We start from the raw sequence: 14,977 nt of genomic DNA on the forward strand, positions 1-14,977 counted from the left end.
ACTTTACATTTTTGTTTGCAGACCGCCATGATATCAAAGAAGAAGAAGAAGAAGAAGAATGGTTGGAAAAGCAGGTTGGTCGGGAAGAGAGAAGCAATGTCATATCAAGTCATATTGAGTGCCATCTACTGCTCCATCATAAGGAAGAATGTCTGCTTTGCCTCTCTGAAGTCATTAGTGAGGATGTGGACATTTAGTCAACCATAGATTTAAAACAATCATATTTGCTATTTATTGTGGTCGTTTTTATACATTGTAGCCGCATCAGCACAGTCAATTACCTTTCTTTTTGCTAAGGGATTATTTTTACCTGCATTAAGTCATGCATTAAAGTTAGTTTGAGAAATATTTTTTAAACTAGTTTGTCAAGGTCCATTTATTGTTCTTGAAGAGGCACTGTGGGAGTAGTCTGGGTACCAGTCTGTTTAGCTATCATACCACTCCTTGCCACTCCTTATCATGCTAAACAACTTTGACATGCAGTATGACACAGAGTACAATGAGTGGAATGTTATCTAAACAGACGGAACCTAGACCATCCTATCAGCCAATCAGGGCTGTGTATATAAATATCTTCAAATGTGTTTCCTAACGCCCACATGATCAGACTGAGCATTTCAAGGGCCAAAGGAGGCTCAGAGAAATACATTATGAAAAATATGTTTTGGAGTTATTTTCATGAAATAAACACACACTGTGATTTATTTGACATACAGTGATGATTTAAAAATATAATTACAAAGACACCGTGGGGGCTTTAAAAAACAGGTACAAATATATAATCCGCTTAAATAGACAGTGCATCAACAATAGTTTGCACACAACAAATAGGAATACCACTACATCAATAAAAATGTATTTAGTGATGGAGAATTCAATTTGTAGAGTTTGAGAGCTTTTGCCAAGAATGAATTTGGTGTCTGGTTACAACTGAACATTGCCTTAAACTAAAATTAACTGTGGACCTACATCCTATTGCTAATTTTTATTTATACAGGTTAAATCTTTCATAGCATTAGCTCTTCATAATAAGTTGTTGGGCCAATGCACAAGTTTGTGTACATGTAGGATGCAAAGACATGGAATTTTGACAACAAACAAAGGACTGTGCTTATTAGAGCCAACAAATCAAGCTTTGAATCAAAGACAAAAATTCAGCAAAGCACAATAGCCATATAACTGTTTATTCTGTACAGTATGATTCCAAAGTGGACTGATTTTCAAATAAAATTACAATGCACACATTTCTTGTCATGTTGTCAACAAACTGTCAAATTTGAAAATAAAGTTCACATGTACTAACGGAACTTTATTTTTGCACTATATCAGCTAAAAAACAACATAACATAGATATGTCTATTTACTGAATGTATCCATGCAACAAACTCAATCAGAAGCTGGCATTCCTTTAATTGTGAATAACAAGATACATATATACTGACAATGTCTAATCATGTACTGTGCAACAAAAAGGAGCAACAAATGGACTAGCCTGGACAGCATTTTTGAATATTCATAGATATTTTCAAACAGAGATTTAGATTTACCCATCATTTTACCCATATATTTACCCGTAACAATCATAATAATAAGTAAGATATTTATTTGGTTAGCAAAGGCATTTCAAGCCCAGGTGGACATACTGAGGGGGAGGTTGAGGGAGGGTTACACTCCACTCTGAAGGGTGATCCAGGACTGTGCTCTGGTGGAGTGGATGCTGAAGGCAGGGTACACAGGCTCTCTGAACACAGCCCTGAACGTGTGCAGATGCTCCCGACGGCCCTTGAGGCTGTGGAAGATCAGTGCTCCCCCCTCATAGTCCAGAGCCACCTCCACCCTCAGCGGCTGAATGGCCATCTCCGCCAGCGCTACATTTGAGGAGGCATGGCACGCCGTCAGCTTCTTGTTCTTCCACTGCAAACGCCAGGAGACCGGGTTATGCCCCAGCCGGCTGTGGTCACCCCTCCTGGGCATGCTCTTGTAGCACAAGCCCACTGACCACATGCTCTGGTCGCCCACCTCCACCACCCAGATGTGCTCCCCACTGGTGAAGCCCTGGGAGCAGAGGACCTGGGGAAAGGCACTGAACCTCTCTGGGTTATCAGCGTAGGCCTGCTTGGTACCGCTGTACTTGACTGTCCGCAGGTCGTTGGAGAGCAGCAGGCTGGTGTGGGCCGTGTTGAGGTTAAAGGTCAGCTCCAGAGGGTTTAGCAGGACGTGGAGGGACTGGAGGAGCCGAGCCATCTCTGCCCTGAAGTCCTCCGTTCTCAGACTGGCCTGGAGCCGCTTGGTGTTCAGAGGGACCTTGTTGGGCACTCTGGCCACGGTGCCCGTCACGACCTCCCTGAGCTGGGGCTCAATCAGCAGGAACCTGTGGATGAACAGACACTTGTCTGTCTCTGTGAGGACATCGGTGGTGCGCTGGTGGGCCTCCATCAGCTGCTGCTGCTGTTCCTCTAGAAGCCCCAGGCCACTCTGCCAGGTCTCCCTCTGATGGCCTCTCTCCTCCTCCAGCAGCAGGTTCATCCTGTCCCTGTACCTGCTCACCAGGCCGGCCATGCTGTTCATCAGGGCCACAGCCTTGGACATCAGCTTGTCTCCCACAGCCTCAGAGGTGCCCTGGTCATAAGCAGCCCTCTGCAGCAGGGTCTCGGTCAGCTGCAGCCTGGTGGCCACCGCCTTGCTCTGACTCTCCAGAGCCCGCCTCATTTCCTCATCGGCTGCCTCGAACGCCAGGACATCATGATTCTGGTGGGTGCCCTCAATGAAGCAGGTGGCGCAGAGAGAGGTCATGTCGCTGGTGCAGAAGTACTCCAGTAGGCGTCCGTGGATGACGCAATCTCTCTGGCCCAGCTCAGTCTGGGGCTCCACCAAGGCATGGCTCCGGAAGGACTCCCTCTCAGTGTGGTGCTGCAGGTGCCTGGCACACAGGGACACCTCACACTTTAGGCAGGTCTTGATGGCCAGTGTCTCTGTGTCCAGGCAGTGGTCACAGCGCACCTCCAGCGGCTCTCTCTTCAGGTGGTCCGCTGGCGCAACGGCCCTGTAGCCTTCTATGATGCCGCAGAGCTTGAAGTTCCTGTGCAGTGTCTCTGTACCGTCGTACTCTTCTCTGCACTCAGGGCATTGAGGCAGGCTCTTCTCTCCATCGCAGATATTTGTAGCTTTCCGAATGCAAGCCAGGCAGTAGTTATGGCCACAGGGCAGATACACGGGATCCGTGTAGAGCTGCAGGCAGATAGGGCAGCTGAGTTCATGTTCTAACAGCTCCTCTGGTTTAGACAGAGACATGGTCCTTCCTTATTCACTTGAATTCTCCACACTGGCCTCAGCACACACTGAAGAGAGAGAGGGAGAGAGAGCAGGATAAGGAAGTAAGCTTTGATATTTACTGGCAAAGCAAAGTTGAAATGTGTGCAGAGCAACATTCCGAGAGGTGATAGTGCCAAGAATCCCGTCATAGGGGCACTCCTTGACAGTAAGTTGCCAGTACACATCGTTATTAAAATATGTTCTGAATCCACTAACCAAAAGTCTTTAAAAAACAAAACTCAGTCACAATGATTGAAACCACTCAGTCACAATGAGGAAAATGCAATGTGAGATGGGGGAACTCAGTATTGTACATACTGTATAAACACGTGCCCCATCGTACCGTGTTTACTGTAAACACCTCACTCTAAATGACAATTCCAGTGTCTCCCAGCTCTTGGAAAAATGTGTGTTTTGTTTTATGTTTGTACAGAAGATACATGTTTTAATTGAGGTCAATAATGGATAAGAAGCGGTCTCTGTTTTTTGTTTATTTATTTAGCACGCTAAAAACAAGCAAACACAAAATTCAGTGCAGGGTTAAAGACAAAAAAGGTCAAAAAGCCCAGCAAGTTCAAGTGAGTTTATTTGTCATATACACATGACATACAGGGGCTTGTCAGTTGGCCCTCCTGGTGGCCCTCCTGGTGGCCCTCCTGGTGATCATAAAAAATGACATACATAATTACAAAAAACATATGGCTTAGATAACAAGCAACAAACAGACTGATGAAACGAATTAAACATTATGCCTATCTTTTTTAGTATATTCATATCATGGAAATTGTGCAGTTAAACATTTTCTGCTCAAAATGATAACACTAAACAATAAACAGACTAGTTTTCATGCATTGTATCTTGGATGTTGACAGTATGTCATGGAGAGTATCAAAAACACAACCCAGGCCACTATCCATCCACCCATCCACAACTAATCCACTATTAGAGTGACTTTGGCGTCCTCTGCTGGATGGCTGGACCGGGACTTGACTTTGACTGTACTACAGTGTGTTTGAAGAGAATAGTGTATAATGGCAGAGGTTTGAGTTGTAATTTATAAATTGCCATTTAGGTAGTAAGAAGCTGATAGTTTACTGTAAGAACAAAGGCAAAACCTGACTTGCGAGGGCGTGTGCCATTTCCCAGTGCATATTAAAACTCCTTTGGCACCACAGGTACCAAACTCCTGGTAATAAGCTGGGCTTTGAAGTGGCACCACTTTTTTTTATTAATTTCATTGCACCCCTTTCTCCAAAATGATAGAGAGAGAGAGAGAGAGAGAGAGAGAGAGAGAGAGAGAGAGAGAGAGAGAGAGAGAGAGAGAGAGAGAGAGAGAGAGAGAGAGAGAGAGAGAGAGAGAGAGAGAGAGAGAGAGAGCGAGAAAGAGAGAGAGAATTTGTCAGAAATCCTTGGAAAGAATCAGTAAGACTGGCATATTTTTTTGGTTTATAAACTTTATCCATAAAAGTGGCTTCTAAAGCCCCCATCTTGGAGCAGTAAAGAAACAGATGCTTTTTCTAACATAAGAGGGATTTTACAAAAGCCAACTTCAAGTTCCTCAAATATGGAACATATCCCACACCTATTCAAGCAATGTCAATTATAAAGCACTTTTATTCCTACTACCTGTACATACTGATACTGTACATACTGTTTTCTATACAGTAGTTTACACAGTGCTACCTTTTAGGCCTATTTCTATCAAGCAACACTTCTCTACATTTCCTAAGGTATCACGAGAAAGCAGCCAATTAACTGTCTGTCATTTTGAACCTTTTAGATATGTTAACGAGACAATGACATTTCAGTAGTTCAGAAACACAGACAATAAAGCTTCTTTACTGCAACTGTTATCCAAGCCACGCCCATTCCTGCTCTAACCATAACATTAGTGGATACCCCTCTGACCCTGACCTGTGTCCAAATCTATATCACCTCTGCCCCTGATACACCCGCTCAGCATACCCAAACTTTAGACGTGCAGCCCCCTTCCCCCTCAAAGCCTGCCCACAGGAAGTGTCTCTTTACTGGAGGAAATGGAGGCCAGATGTGGGGGTGTCCCACAGCTTTGGGCAGTGGGGTGAAGGGTGCCTGTGTGACAGGAGGGAGGGGATAGCATCCCTGTTGGAATTTGTACAATTTATCACTTAGTTAGCTTCTATTCTTTGGGATTGGTTTAAGTGTTATTTAAAAGTATCTGACGTGGAAAACGAACAATAATTGAACATGCAATAGAGTTTTGCTTCAAGGCTGCCAACGTTTCACACAAAATATTGCAAGAATAATTGAAAAACCCCTATGTTGAGTCATATCTCACTCACCACCTTCTACAATATCTATTAAATAGGGATTCTGACTCTAAAATTAGCTCTCAGGAAATCAGATATCAAAGCAGTGTGTTTGCAGTCATCATTCAATCTTAGTAGGTTACACTTTGGAGATTTCTGCTTTATGACTGCTCATTTCTTTTGTTGAATTAGAATAGATAGACTGAGGTCATAGCTAAAGTATTGGAAATTCCTGTGGATGTCAGCCATGCTATAATATAGACATGTTCCCTCACACACAGCAGTTTCACTGTGTCTTACTGTGATATGTTAGCTGTGAGCTACTTCAGTCCGTTTATAAGTAGATTTAGCAGAACTGGTGGATTCAGAACTAATTCCAGTCAAGTTGTCTTTTCCAGCATTTTTGGTTTCATTGGTCACAGTTTTGATGTCTTTTCATTGTTTGGTGTGTTGACCACTGCAAGTGAGAGAGTAAGAAATAGAAAAAGTGACCGAAACATTATGTCACATCCCTGACGAGGAAATGAAATGTGCAACATCAATCAGGCAGAGTAGAGATCAAAGAGCGCCCCACACCCCTCCATCTGGTTCTGTTTGCGGATAATTTTTTCTCCCTGCTTCTCTCCTTCGTTCGTTCCCTTTTTCTTCTTTGAGCGTGGGTCCTTCTTGTTTTTCCTGTCAGGCATTCCTCCATGTTACAGAGACAATGACATAGTGGCACGCGAGGTTGAACCTGCCAGAGGACGATACCTGTCTGTTCTTAAACACCCCTCTTTTTATATCTGAACTGAAGATTATTCACTGTTTCTCTGATTGAGTAAAGGTATCAGGTATAGCCATGCCCTGTCATCACATCTATATATCAAATGATGAAGTAATGTTTGTGTTACTGGGATGTTGGTGTATATATGCATGTCTGTCTATGCATGTGGTGCATGTGTGTGTGTGTATCTGTGTGTGTAAGGGCATGTAGGTGTGTATATGTGTGCATATGCGTGAGGGTGTGTATATAACCTCCACATGGGATAATATATTTTGCCGTCTCTCTCAGTGGAAATATTTAGGCTAAGACCTCGTTTGAGCGTGCAGTTCAAACAGAAGAAGGCAGAGATTTCTTCCCTTTTCCAGACGTCGGCTATCTCCTGGGGGGGGCTTCCATACAACACAGGCCATTGTGAGTACGCTTGGCCCCTCTCTAGAAATGTGCGTTTAAATCAACCCTGATATCAATTTTCCATTATTCCATTAGCTCTGAGATATTTATTTTTACGGTGAGGGTGTTCAATGGGATTGTAATTTATAAGTAGTTTGATCAGTCACAGGCGTCTCGATGACTCCGGAAAGGACACACAAGCTGATTTGTTTAAAGAGCTACATTTGAAATTGACCTTTACATTCCTGAATGGTATACACAAAATAATTAATGCATTCTGCCTCCTAACAATGCACCCCATTGTCCAGATGCTGTGCATCTACACCCATTGAAGGTAATGTTGTTTGTTATACTAGGACTATACATTGACGGTGTTGGGTATACATTCAGGAGGTCAGTTTCCTGATGACACCAATGGAATTATTTAAAATCCACAGCCTTTACCACCCATATGGGCTGGACAGTGGAAGTCTGACACATGTTAATGACATATTTCTAGGTAAAACCGATGTAGGTGACTTTTGTTTGTTTATTATAAGTATCTTGACAAGAAGTCTCTTTCTGCAGAATTCCACATTTCTTCAGAGAATAACCCAAACCTCATACTAAATGCATTCAAGTGATTTAATGTCCAAACATTGCGTCTGTAGTGCAACACAACTCAATATTCCTGATGCATATTTAGTGCACTTTTATGTTGGAGGGCAGTCATGGAACTGCTTTGGACTGAGGTTCGAATCTAATCTCTGAAAGTCAAACAATAGATTTTGTTCTTGTGTTGTGGATGTCTGCCATGTTTGAGAACCTAGTGATGGTGGTAGAACTGAAGGCACAGAGGATGAAACAAATGTTCCCAGAGGCACCCCTTATATTCAGAACCTCTCATACATTATTTTGCTTGAGCTAACTTTGCTATTAGACTTCACTGCTACTCTGGTATGCCAGTTTCCCCTTTAGCCTACTGCTCAGAACACTGCGCCAAGACTCCAGTAAAACAAAACGAATCTGAAAACATTGTCTCCGATGCTTGTTCTGATTTACAAAACAAATGAAACTGTGAAACCGAATCCAGTGAAACTGTGCATTTGTTGAATATTTCATCCACAGTATGTGCAGATGATTCGGTTAAGTAGGCTATAGATGAAAGATAACAATAACCTAGCACCATAGCATCTATCCATCTAATACCACTGAAACTGCAAAGAAAACTGGGCACACTGATGAGGTCTGTCCTGAGGAGTTATAGTATATCATGTAAGGAGAATATTGTCTTGATTTCAAACGGGAAAGGGAAGCATTTTTGAAGCCTCTCTTCTTTTGACTTTCTTTCAAGTATTTCCTATGTTCCAAAATCCAAAATAATTGATGATGGTGTTGAGTTGTGGAGACTTTAGAAGGGAAAAAGTGTGTGGGGGAGGGGAGGGGAACGACTTGTTTTGAAATAAATCTGGAACCTATAAACTTGGACAACTTCTACGAGGAAAAAACGCCAGAATATCCCCATCTGATTGGTCAACCCACGTGCCTTTGTCTCCGCCTCATCCCTTTACCCTTACCAATCACCAAACGCATTCTCTTCCTGTTATGGTTGGCCTGGCTGTGCCTTAAAAGCGAGCTGGACCAATCTGTGGAACAGATGGGTGGGAACTTACAAGTTCCATCCTCTTTCTTCTTTAAAAAGCCAGATGCAGGTTGGCTGCTGTCTTACATTGATCTAGGATACTAGATGCAACTGCTGTTCTGAATGTAGCGAGCAGATTGTAGTTAGATTGTTGTCATGACTAGGTGTAGGCAACATATGGATTTCCAATACTGAGAATTGATCATTTTTCCATTCGCTTTCTCTTGCTAGCAGACCTGGCAGATCACTTCGGGTATTTCTATATACAGGCTTGCCAGAGAAGAGAGAAACTAAAGGGGGCATAACACATTGGAAGGGCTGAAGGAGAGAACAGAGGAGTGGGATAGAAACAGTGTAGGTGTAGAAACAGGGTTGGGTAGATAGACTGCCATGAGAGAGGATCCGTCAAGCTGTGGTGAATACCCTGAGGGAGGGGTGGTGTCCAGTGAGGAGGAGCCAGACTGTGCTCCAATCAAATACCCTGTGGTGGTGGTAACACCAGGGGCCGGCGGGCGCAAGAGTGTCACCAGGAAAGACAACATTTCATCGCCAACAGAGGACAACAAGTCAACAACAGGAGGGCCTCCCAGTCTGATCCCATCAGGATCCAAGAGGCCTAAGAAGAGTCCCCAGCCATCCCTGTCTCCTCTCCCCATCCCAGGCCAGCCCCTGGAGGACCCTCAGCACCAGCGGGTGATCGCGAATGTACGGGAGCGCCAACGGACACAGTCCCTGAACGACGCCTTTGCCTCGCTGCGTAAGATCATCCCCACGCTCCCCTCGGACAAGCTGAGCAAGATCCAGATCCTGAAGCTGGCCTCGCGTTACATTGACTTCCTCTACCAGGTCCTGCAGAGCGATGAGATGGATGCCAAGCTGGCCAGCTGTAACTACCTAGCCCATGAGAGACTCAGCTACGCATTCTCAGTGTGGAGGATGGAGGGGGCCTGGTCCATGTCCGCTACCCACTAGCCCTGCCACTTACCTCTCTAACACCCCCTCTTCCCCTCCTGCCCCCTCGCCCTCCCCCAGCAGCGCCCTCCGGTCCCAATCTCCCATGACCTCTGACCCCTGCTCTCTGACCCTCATCCTCACATCATCTAACTCCTCTATCACTCTACACCAGGTATGCACTCCGACTGCCGAGATACAAACCATACATACTCAACAAAATCTCACTGTTTTATACTGCATGCAAAGAAGTAATAATTGAACAGATCTGCTGAAGGTGATCAGATATAAACATAGGGAAACACCTGATGTTTTATTAGAGTATTGAATGCCATGCTTGACATTTGCCAGAATGAGACCCAATAACTAATGCCAAGTAAGTGAATCACAAGGGAGGGTCATAGGACAGGACAACTTAGGTTACCAAGATTCTCTTTTTACATACAGTAACTATTCTACAAGATCAGTTTGTATTGAACATTTATATAAAATAGTAGCTTGATGTATCCCATGATTATCATCAAGATTATGGACCTAATAGGAGGATGTAGAGCTGTTATTTCATAAATTTTGTAACAAATAGCGTTGAACTCTGACAAATCGCACCATACGGTAGGTATCTTCTTTTTATTTTCTATACACATACAAATAGAATTTAGACCAGAAATCATGAATATAATCATATATAACTTCTTCATAGACTTGATGTTGTTTTTGATCTTACATTTATGTGAACAGCACAGAATAATGAATTCCCCCATAACTCATTGTATCCCATAGTCTCATAATTTTCCTAGACACTGACCTATTAATATTAATCTACCTTAGAAGCTAAATTATTGTGGAAAAAGTAACATTACAAGTTTCACTTTCCTACACCAAAACCAATTCCATATTTTGGTGCAAAAACTTTTCTTTTCTTTTGGCTTAAACTTGCTACGTTGCACGCAAATGCGATAGTTCTCGACGGGGCTCAACAAAAACAAACTGGTTGTGAGAAACCATGCAGCAGTTAGCCATCAAAGGAGAAGTGATGGCTGTCTACTGCACTCCCACAAACCACAGAGTTAGATGAAAGTGGTGCCATTGATTCTTCCAGTTCCACTTCTCCATGGTAAAGATGGCTGTCAGACGCCTCATCAGTGGCTGTGTCTTCCTTCACCAGTAGCCACACATTTGGCCTTTGCCATTTGAAACCACTGCTTTACCCACTTCATTCCCAATGCAGCAAAAATCCCAGAACATATCATTAGACTGTCCACAAGAGGTACCATTACCATGCTTCTGAGGGAAGTATTTTTCATAGTACAGTCAGCACAGTGTGTTCCTACAACCTAGCCCACGATGACATGTTGCTTTCTGTGACATTCTCAAACAATACTGTCCTCTAGAAATTGTGTTTGAGGTGAATGAAAGCTAAATATCCTTTAATCTCTTACTGAATATCATGTGAAATGAAAGTGGCCTGTATAGGCGCCTAGATATAAGAAATGCATTCTCAGACAATGTTTGTTGGGATGGCCATTGTTATGGTACAGTCTTCAAGCTGACTCTGAAGGAAGCCATTCTTTGCTCCTTTCTTGTTAGGGTCCTGTATTATTCTCCAGTTAGTCTGCTTAGCCCTTTCTGTTCATCTTTGTATTCATATACATGTGAATACAGTATGCATATGTTCTCCCTGCTATTCCGTGTGGTTGCTTTGGTATGTGTGTGTGTGTGTATATGCCACATAAATACTCGTTTTTTTATCTGTCAGGGAGGCATCAATGTTTATCCGTGTCTTTCAAGATGGCCGCTACAGCTCACCAGTTGTTGCACCGCTGTCAGATGGCTTCCTTATTAATTAAGGAGATCAAATACACATTGGTGTTTTAGCCTGCTTTGGTCTTGTCGCTAAACTTATTGCCACACACTTTGGCTTTCAATTGACCGACTGTTCTAAATGTATACTTATATTTATTGAGGTTACTTTTGTCTTTTATATGCATATTTATTGATATTATCCAGTTACATTTAATAGAAATACCACATTTTACAAGGACATGCTCAACAAAACACTGAGCCCTGACCTCCCAACAAAACAGGGCTAGGGAAAATGGACAAACAGCTTAATACTAAAGGGAGTTTTTATGCCCATTACTAACGTTTGCCCAAACTAACGTTTAACCAGTTTAACTGTTAGAGAGTGCAGAGGGTTTGTTAGGCATCATGGACTAATAATTTGTGCTTTCTTCAACACAAAAGGAAATGGCATATTTTGCATTACGTAACACTTGCAGAATGTTTGAAGCACGTAGTACTTACAGAATCTTGTGTTTGTCTCCCCAGCACCCGACCAAGGCGACTGAGAAGCCTTCACCTTTTGGTCTGCAATCCCTTTGTTTACTGGTTTGGACCTACACCTCTGGACCAACTAAATCATAGATATGAGCCCTGCCCTCACGCTGGAGAGGTACTGTAGAAAGACTCAGCTTCCTCGAGCCCACACAGAATCTATGGGACAATGATTCAGAGCTACTAGCAGGTCTAGAAGAGGGATAACTATAGATGTTTATGACCTGGAAATTGCAACTTGTGACTTGGAAACAGTTTGGTAAGCAAATGTAAGTTGCAGATATTAATGGGAATTCCTATTGTAGTGTAACTACATGTAGTCAAAGAACTGTTTGTAAACCAATATAAAATTCCTAATTAAAAGGGAATCAGTTGCTGTAAGATAATAAAATGAGTATTTGAGCATCTTTGAAGCATCTTTCTCAGCCCCATCTTATTACCAGTCTCACCTTAAAGCATACACCCTGTACTGCGACTACACCAGAATGAACAAGTCCAACATCAGCATCCAAACATTTGGAGGTGGATGATGACACAATAACATTTCTAAACACCAAATACATACGAAATACATCAATTATCCTTCTTTGAGTTTGTGTGTGAAAGAACCTGGGTTACCAGGCTCTCTATGTGTTACCCTGTCAGCCTTAAATAGTGCTCTATAACACAGACTTCCTTAATGAGGCCCAAGTGTCTGCTCAGGCAGCCCAGGGTATAATTGCCCATAAAGCTGTTGTTCTTTTGGGGAAAATAAGGCCTCTAAAATAGTTATTGGTTGTCTGGTTGGAAAGAAATCCTATGATCTACCCAACCACAGAAGCATATGTGGATACATGTATTAGTGGACCAGGAATGTACACTGTATATCCAACATGTTGTCACATCTACAATTCTGTACACACAAAAATGACAATTTAAAATTTTAATTAAGAGAAAAACGGTACAAAATAGACATTCTTTCTATACATACATAGGAAATATGTAGGAAAAAAACGAACACAAGGTAAATAAAAAGTATGAAAAAAGATTCAATGTCATTTTTTGTTATTCTTAACTCCAGTTAGTGAAGGCTACCAATACTTGACTCAAGGCACATGCGTGGTGTATTTTGGTCTTGAGTATCTATTTACAGTGACTTTAAGAAATAGAGCATAAAAAGGACAATATTAAAGGAAATCAAGATGAGCGGCCCACTGGTCACTAAGACAATAAGAGTGTTGCCCATAGGCCCCTGGAAGTCTTTACAGGAGAGGCAATGTACAGTATTCAACACACTTTCTCTAACATTACTTCATAGACAACAGATACCCACTGGTGCATTACGAGACAGACACAGCACAGTCACTGTCAGTTGTACGAGATTATGAATAATGGTGGTTACTTCTATTTCTAAGTCTTTGAGGGGATCTTATGGGCAAACATTGCCCAGAGTCTTGAAAACAACCACCCCAAAACAAATAGCTAGTACAAACAATAATGAATAATGAAAACTGGCAATGGTCTCCTACACACACACACACAGATTTGGATCTTAATTTGAGCCAATTTGCTACAGCACGAATATAGTCCTGCAGCAACAGGAAATGTGAATTATGTGGATTATAATTAATGGACAGTTTTGTAGGGGTTGATAAAAAAAAAGAAAAAAAGTGGAAATTACAAACTTCAGAAGCCGTTTCAAAGCTCAAATACACTACAAGGTTGAAATTTCCTGCATTGCAGGACATTTCTCCTGCAACAGGGTGATCGAATTACAATCCTACATCTGTAGCTATCCACAGTGGTTAGTACAGAGTATAGTAAGAAAATACTATAAGACTTGTTAGCATGATTATCATTATCTCTCTCTCAACGACAACTAGGGGAGAGGATGCAGCTAAGGTTAGAGAATAATGTTTAGTTAAGACAAGATTGACATGTATCACCAGTGTGCCACTGTATTGGCGCACCAGCAGAGAGAGTATGTTCCTTAACAAATATGCCTTGTAAATGTTTTCTTTCTGCAGTGGTTAGTCAAAAGTGGACGCTCTCTCTCACTCTCCTCTTCGATTTTGTTAAAAAAAGAACATGACTGCTTCAACATAGAAAACACAGTAATAGAGCGTTCTGATACATTCAGCCATTTAGCCACATTCCTTAGAGGTATGGGGTCATATACAAAATAATATTGTGAATCTGAAAACAAATGTCAATTTCTCAATTTGATGGTGGGCATTTTTTTTTTATCAACTGAAGAACCTCTAAAAATGAGTGCAAACTAGATGAAATGCTCATTAAGACAAACTACATAACCCCAGAATGAATGTAGAAAATGAAACGGTGGAATGTGGTACACATTTCAATTTACAACAAAAACGATCTACACTGGATGTCATGAACACACAAAAAAGGTCTCAGGACATGTTAACAAACTAGTTTCAGTTTGGAGCAGGTTCAGCTTGGATATGTGCAGATACAGTATATCTGAAAATCTATAATCAGCATGATGTCAAGTACTGTATCATACATACAATTGGAGTACAAGAGAGACTTCCTACACAAGGTGTATGGGAGAAGTATGCACCATCATAGTAAAGCCACATCTCCATCAGTGGAGGCTCCTCAGTGGAGGAAGGGGAGGATCATCCTCCTCAGTGAATTTCATAAAAATGTAAATTGTAAAACATTTAAAAAAGTTATCATTTTTAGATAAAACTATAATAAATATATTCATTTATTAAAACACACTGTTTTGCAATGAAGGTCTACAGTAGCCTCAACAGCACTCTGTAGGGTAGCACCATGGTGTAGTCGGAGGACAGCTAGCTTCCGTCCTCCTCTTGGTACATTGACTTCAATACAAAACATAGGAGGGTCATAGTTCTCACCCCCTTCCATAGACTTACACAGTAATTATGACAACTTCCGGAGGATGTCCTCCTACCTATCAGAGCTCTTGCAGCATGAACTGACATGTTGTCCACCCAATCAAAGGATCAGATAATTAATTTAGTACTGAAAGCATAAGCTACAGCTAGCTAGCACTGCAGTGCATAAAATGTGGTGAGTAGTTGACTCAAAGAGAGAAAGACAATAGTTGAGCAGTTTTGAACAAATACATTTCTTCATAAATGAAAGAGAAGCATTTTTTTTTACTTTCAGTTTCACTTACTTAGCTAGCAAATGCAGCTAGCTAGTTTAGCCTACTCAAACAGAGGGATGCTATGTTAGCTAGATGGCTATGACTATCCAACACAATACTTGAACTCTTCCAAGTCAAGGTAAGCTTTTGGTTTTACAAATGTATTGCCACCGGGGCCTGCTGGTGTAAGTGCTAAA

At 42.0% G+C, this 14,977-nt stretch overlaps 2 protein-coding genes across 2 annotated transcripts; one reads left to right on the forward strand and one right to left on the reverse strand.

Annotated features, from left to right (window-relative positions):
• Positions 1 to 1,168: 1,168 nt before the first annotated feature.
• LOC121546682 (E3 ubiquitin/ISG15 ligase TRIM25) lies at positions 1,169 to 3,313 on the reverse strand. Its single transcript, XM_041857905.1, has one exon. It carries the CDS (start codon positions 3,289 to 3,291, stop codon positions 1,666 to 1,668), a length of 1,626 nt encoding a protein of 541 aa, XP_041713839.1. The 5' UTR covers positions 3,292 to 3,313; the 3' UTR covers positions 1,169 to 1,665.
• Positions 3,314 to 8,437: 5,124 nt separating this feature from the next.
• On the forward strand, positions 8,438 to 13,300 carry LOC121545589 (twist-related protein 2-like). Its single transcript, XM_041856245.1, has 2 exons — positions 8,438 to 9,500; positions 11,654 to 13,300. Exon 1 carries the CDS (start codon positions 8,765 to 8,767, stop codon positions 9,344 to 9,346), a length of 582 nt encoding a protein of 193 aa, XP_041712179.1. The 5' UTR covers positions 8,438 to 8,764; the 3' UTR covers positions 9,347 to 9,500; positions 11,654 to 13,300.
• Positions 13,301 to 14,977: the final 1,677 nt, after the last annotated feature.

The sequence above is a fragment of the Coregonus clupeaformis genome, chromosome 30 (assembly GCF_020615455.1).
Source record: "Coregonus clupeaformis isolate EN_2021a chromosome 30, ASM2061545v1, whole genome shotgun sequence".
Lineage (NCBI taxonomy): Eukaryota > Metazoa > Chordata > Actinopteri > Salmoniformes > Salmonidae > Coregonus > Coregonus clupeaformis.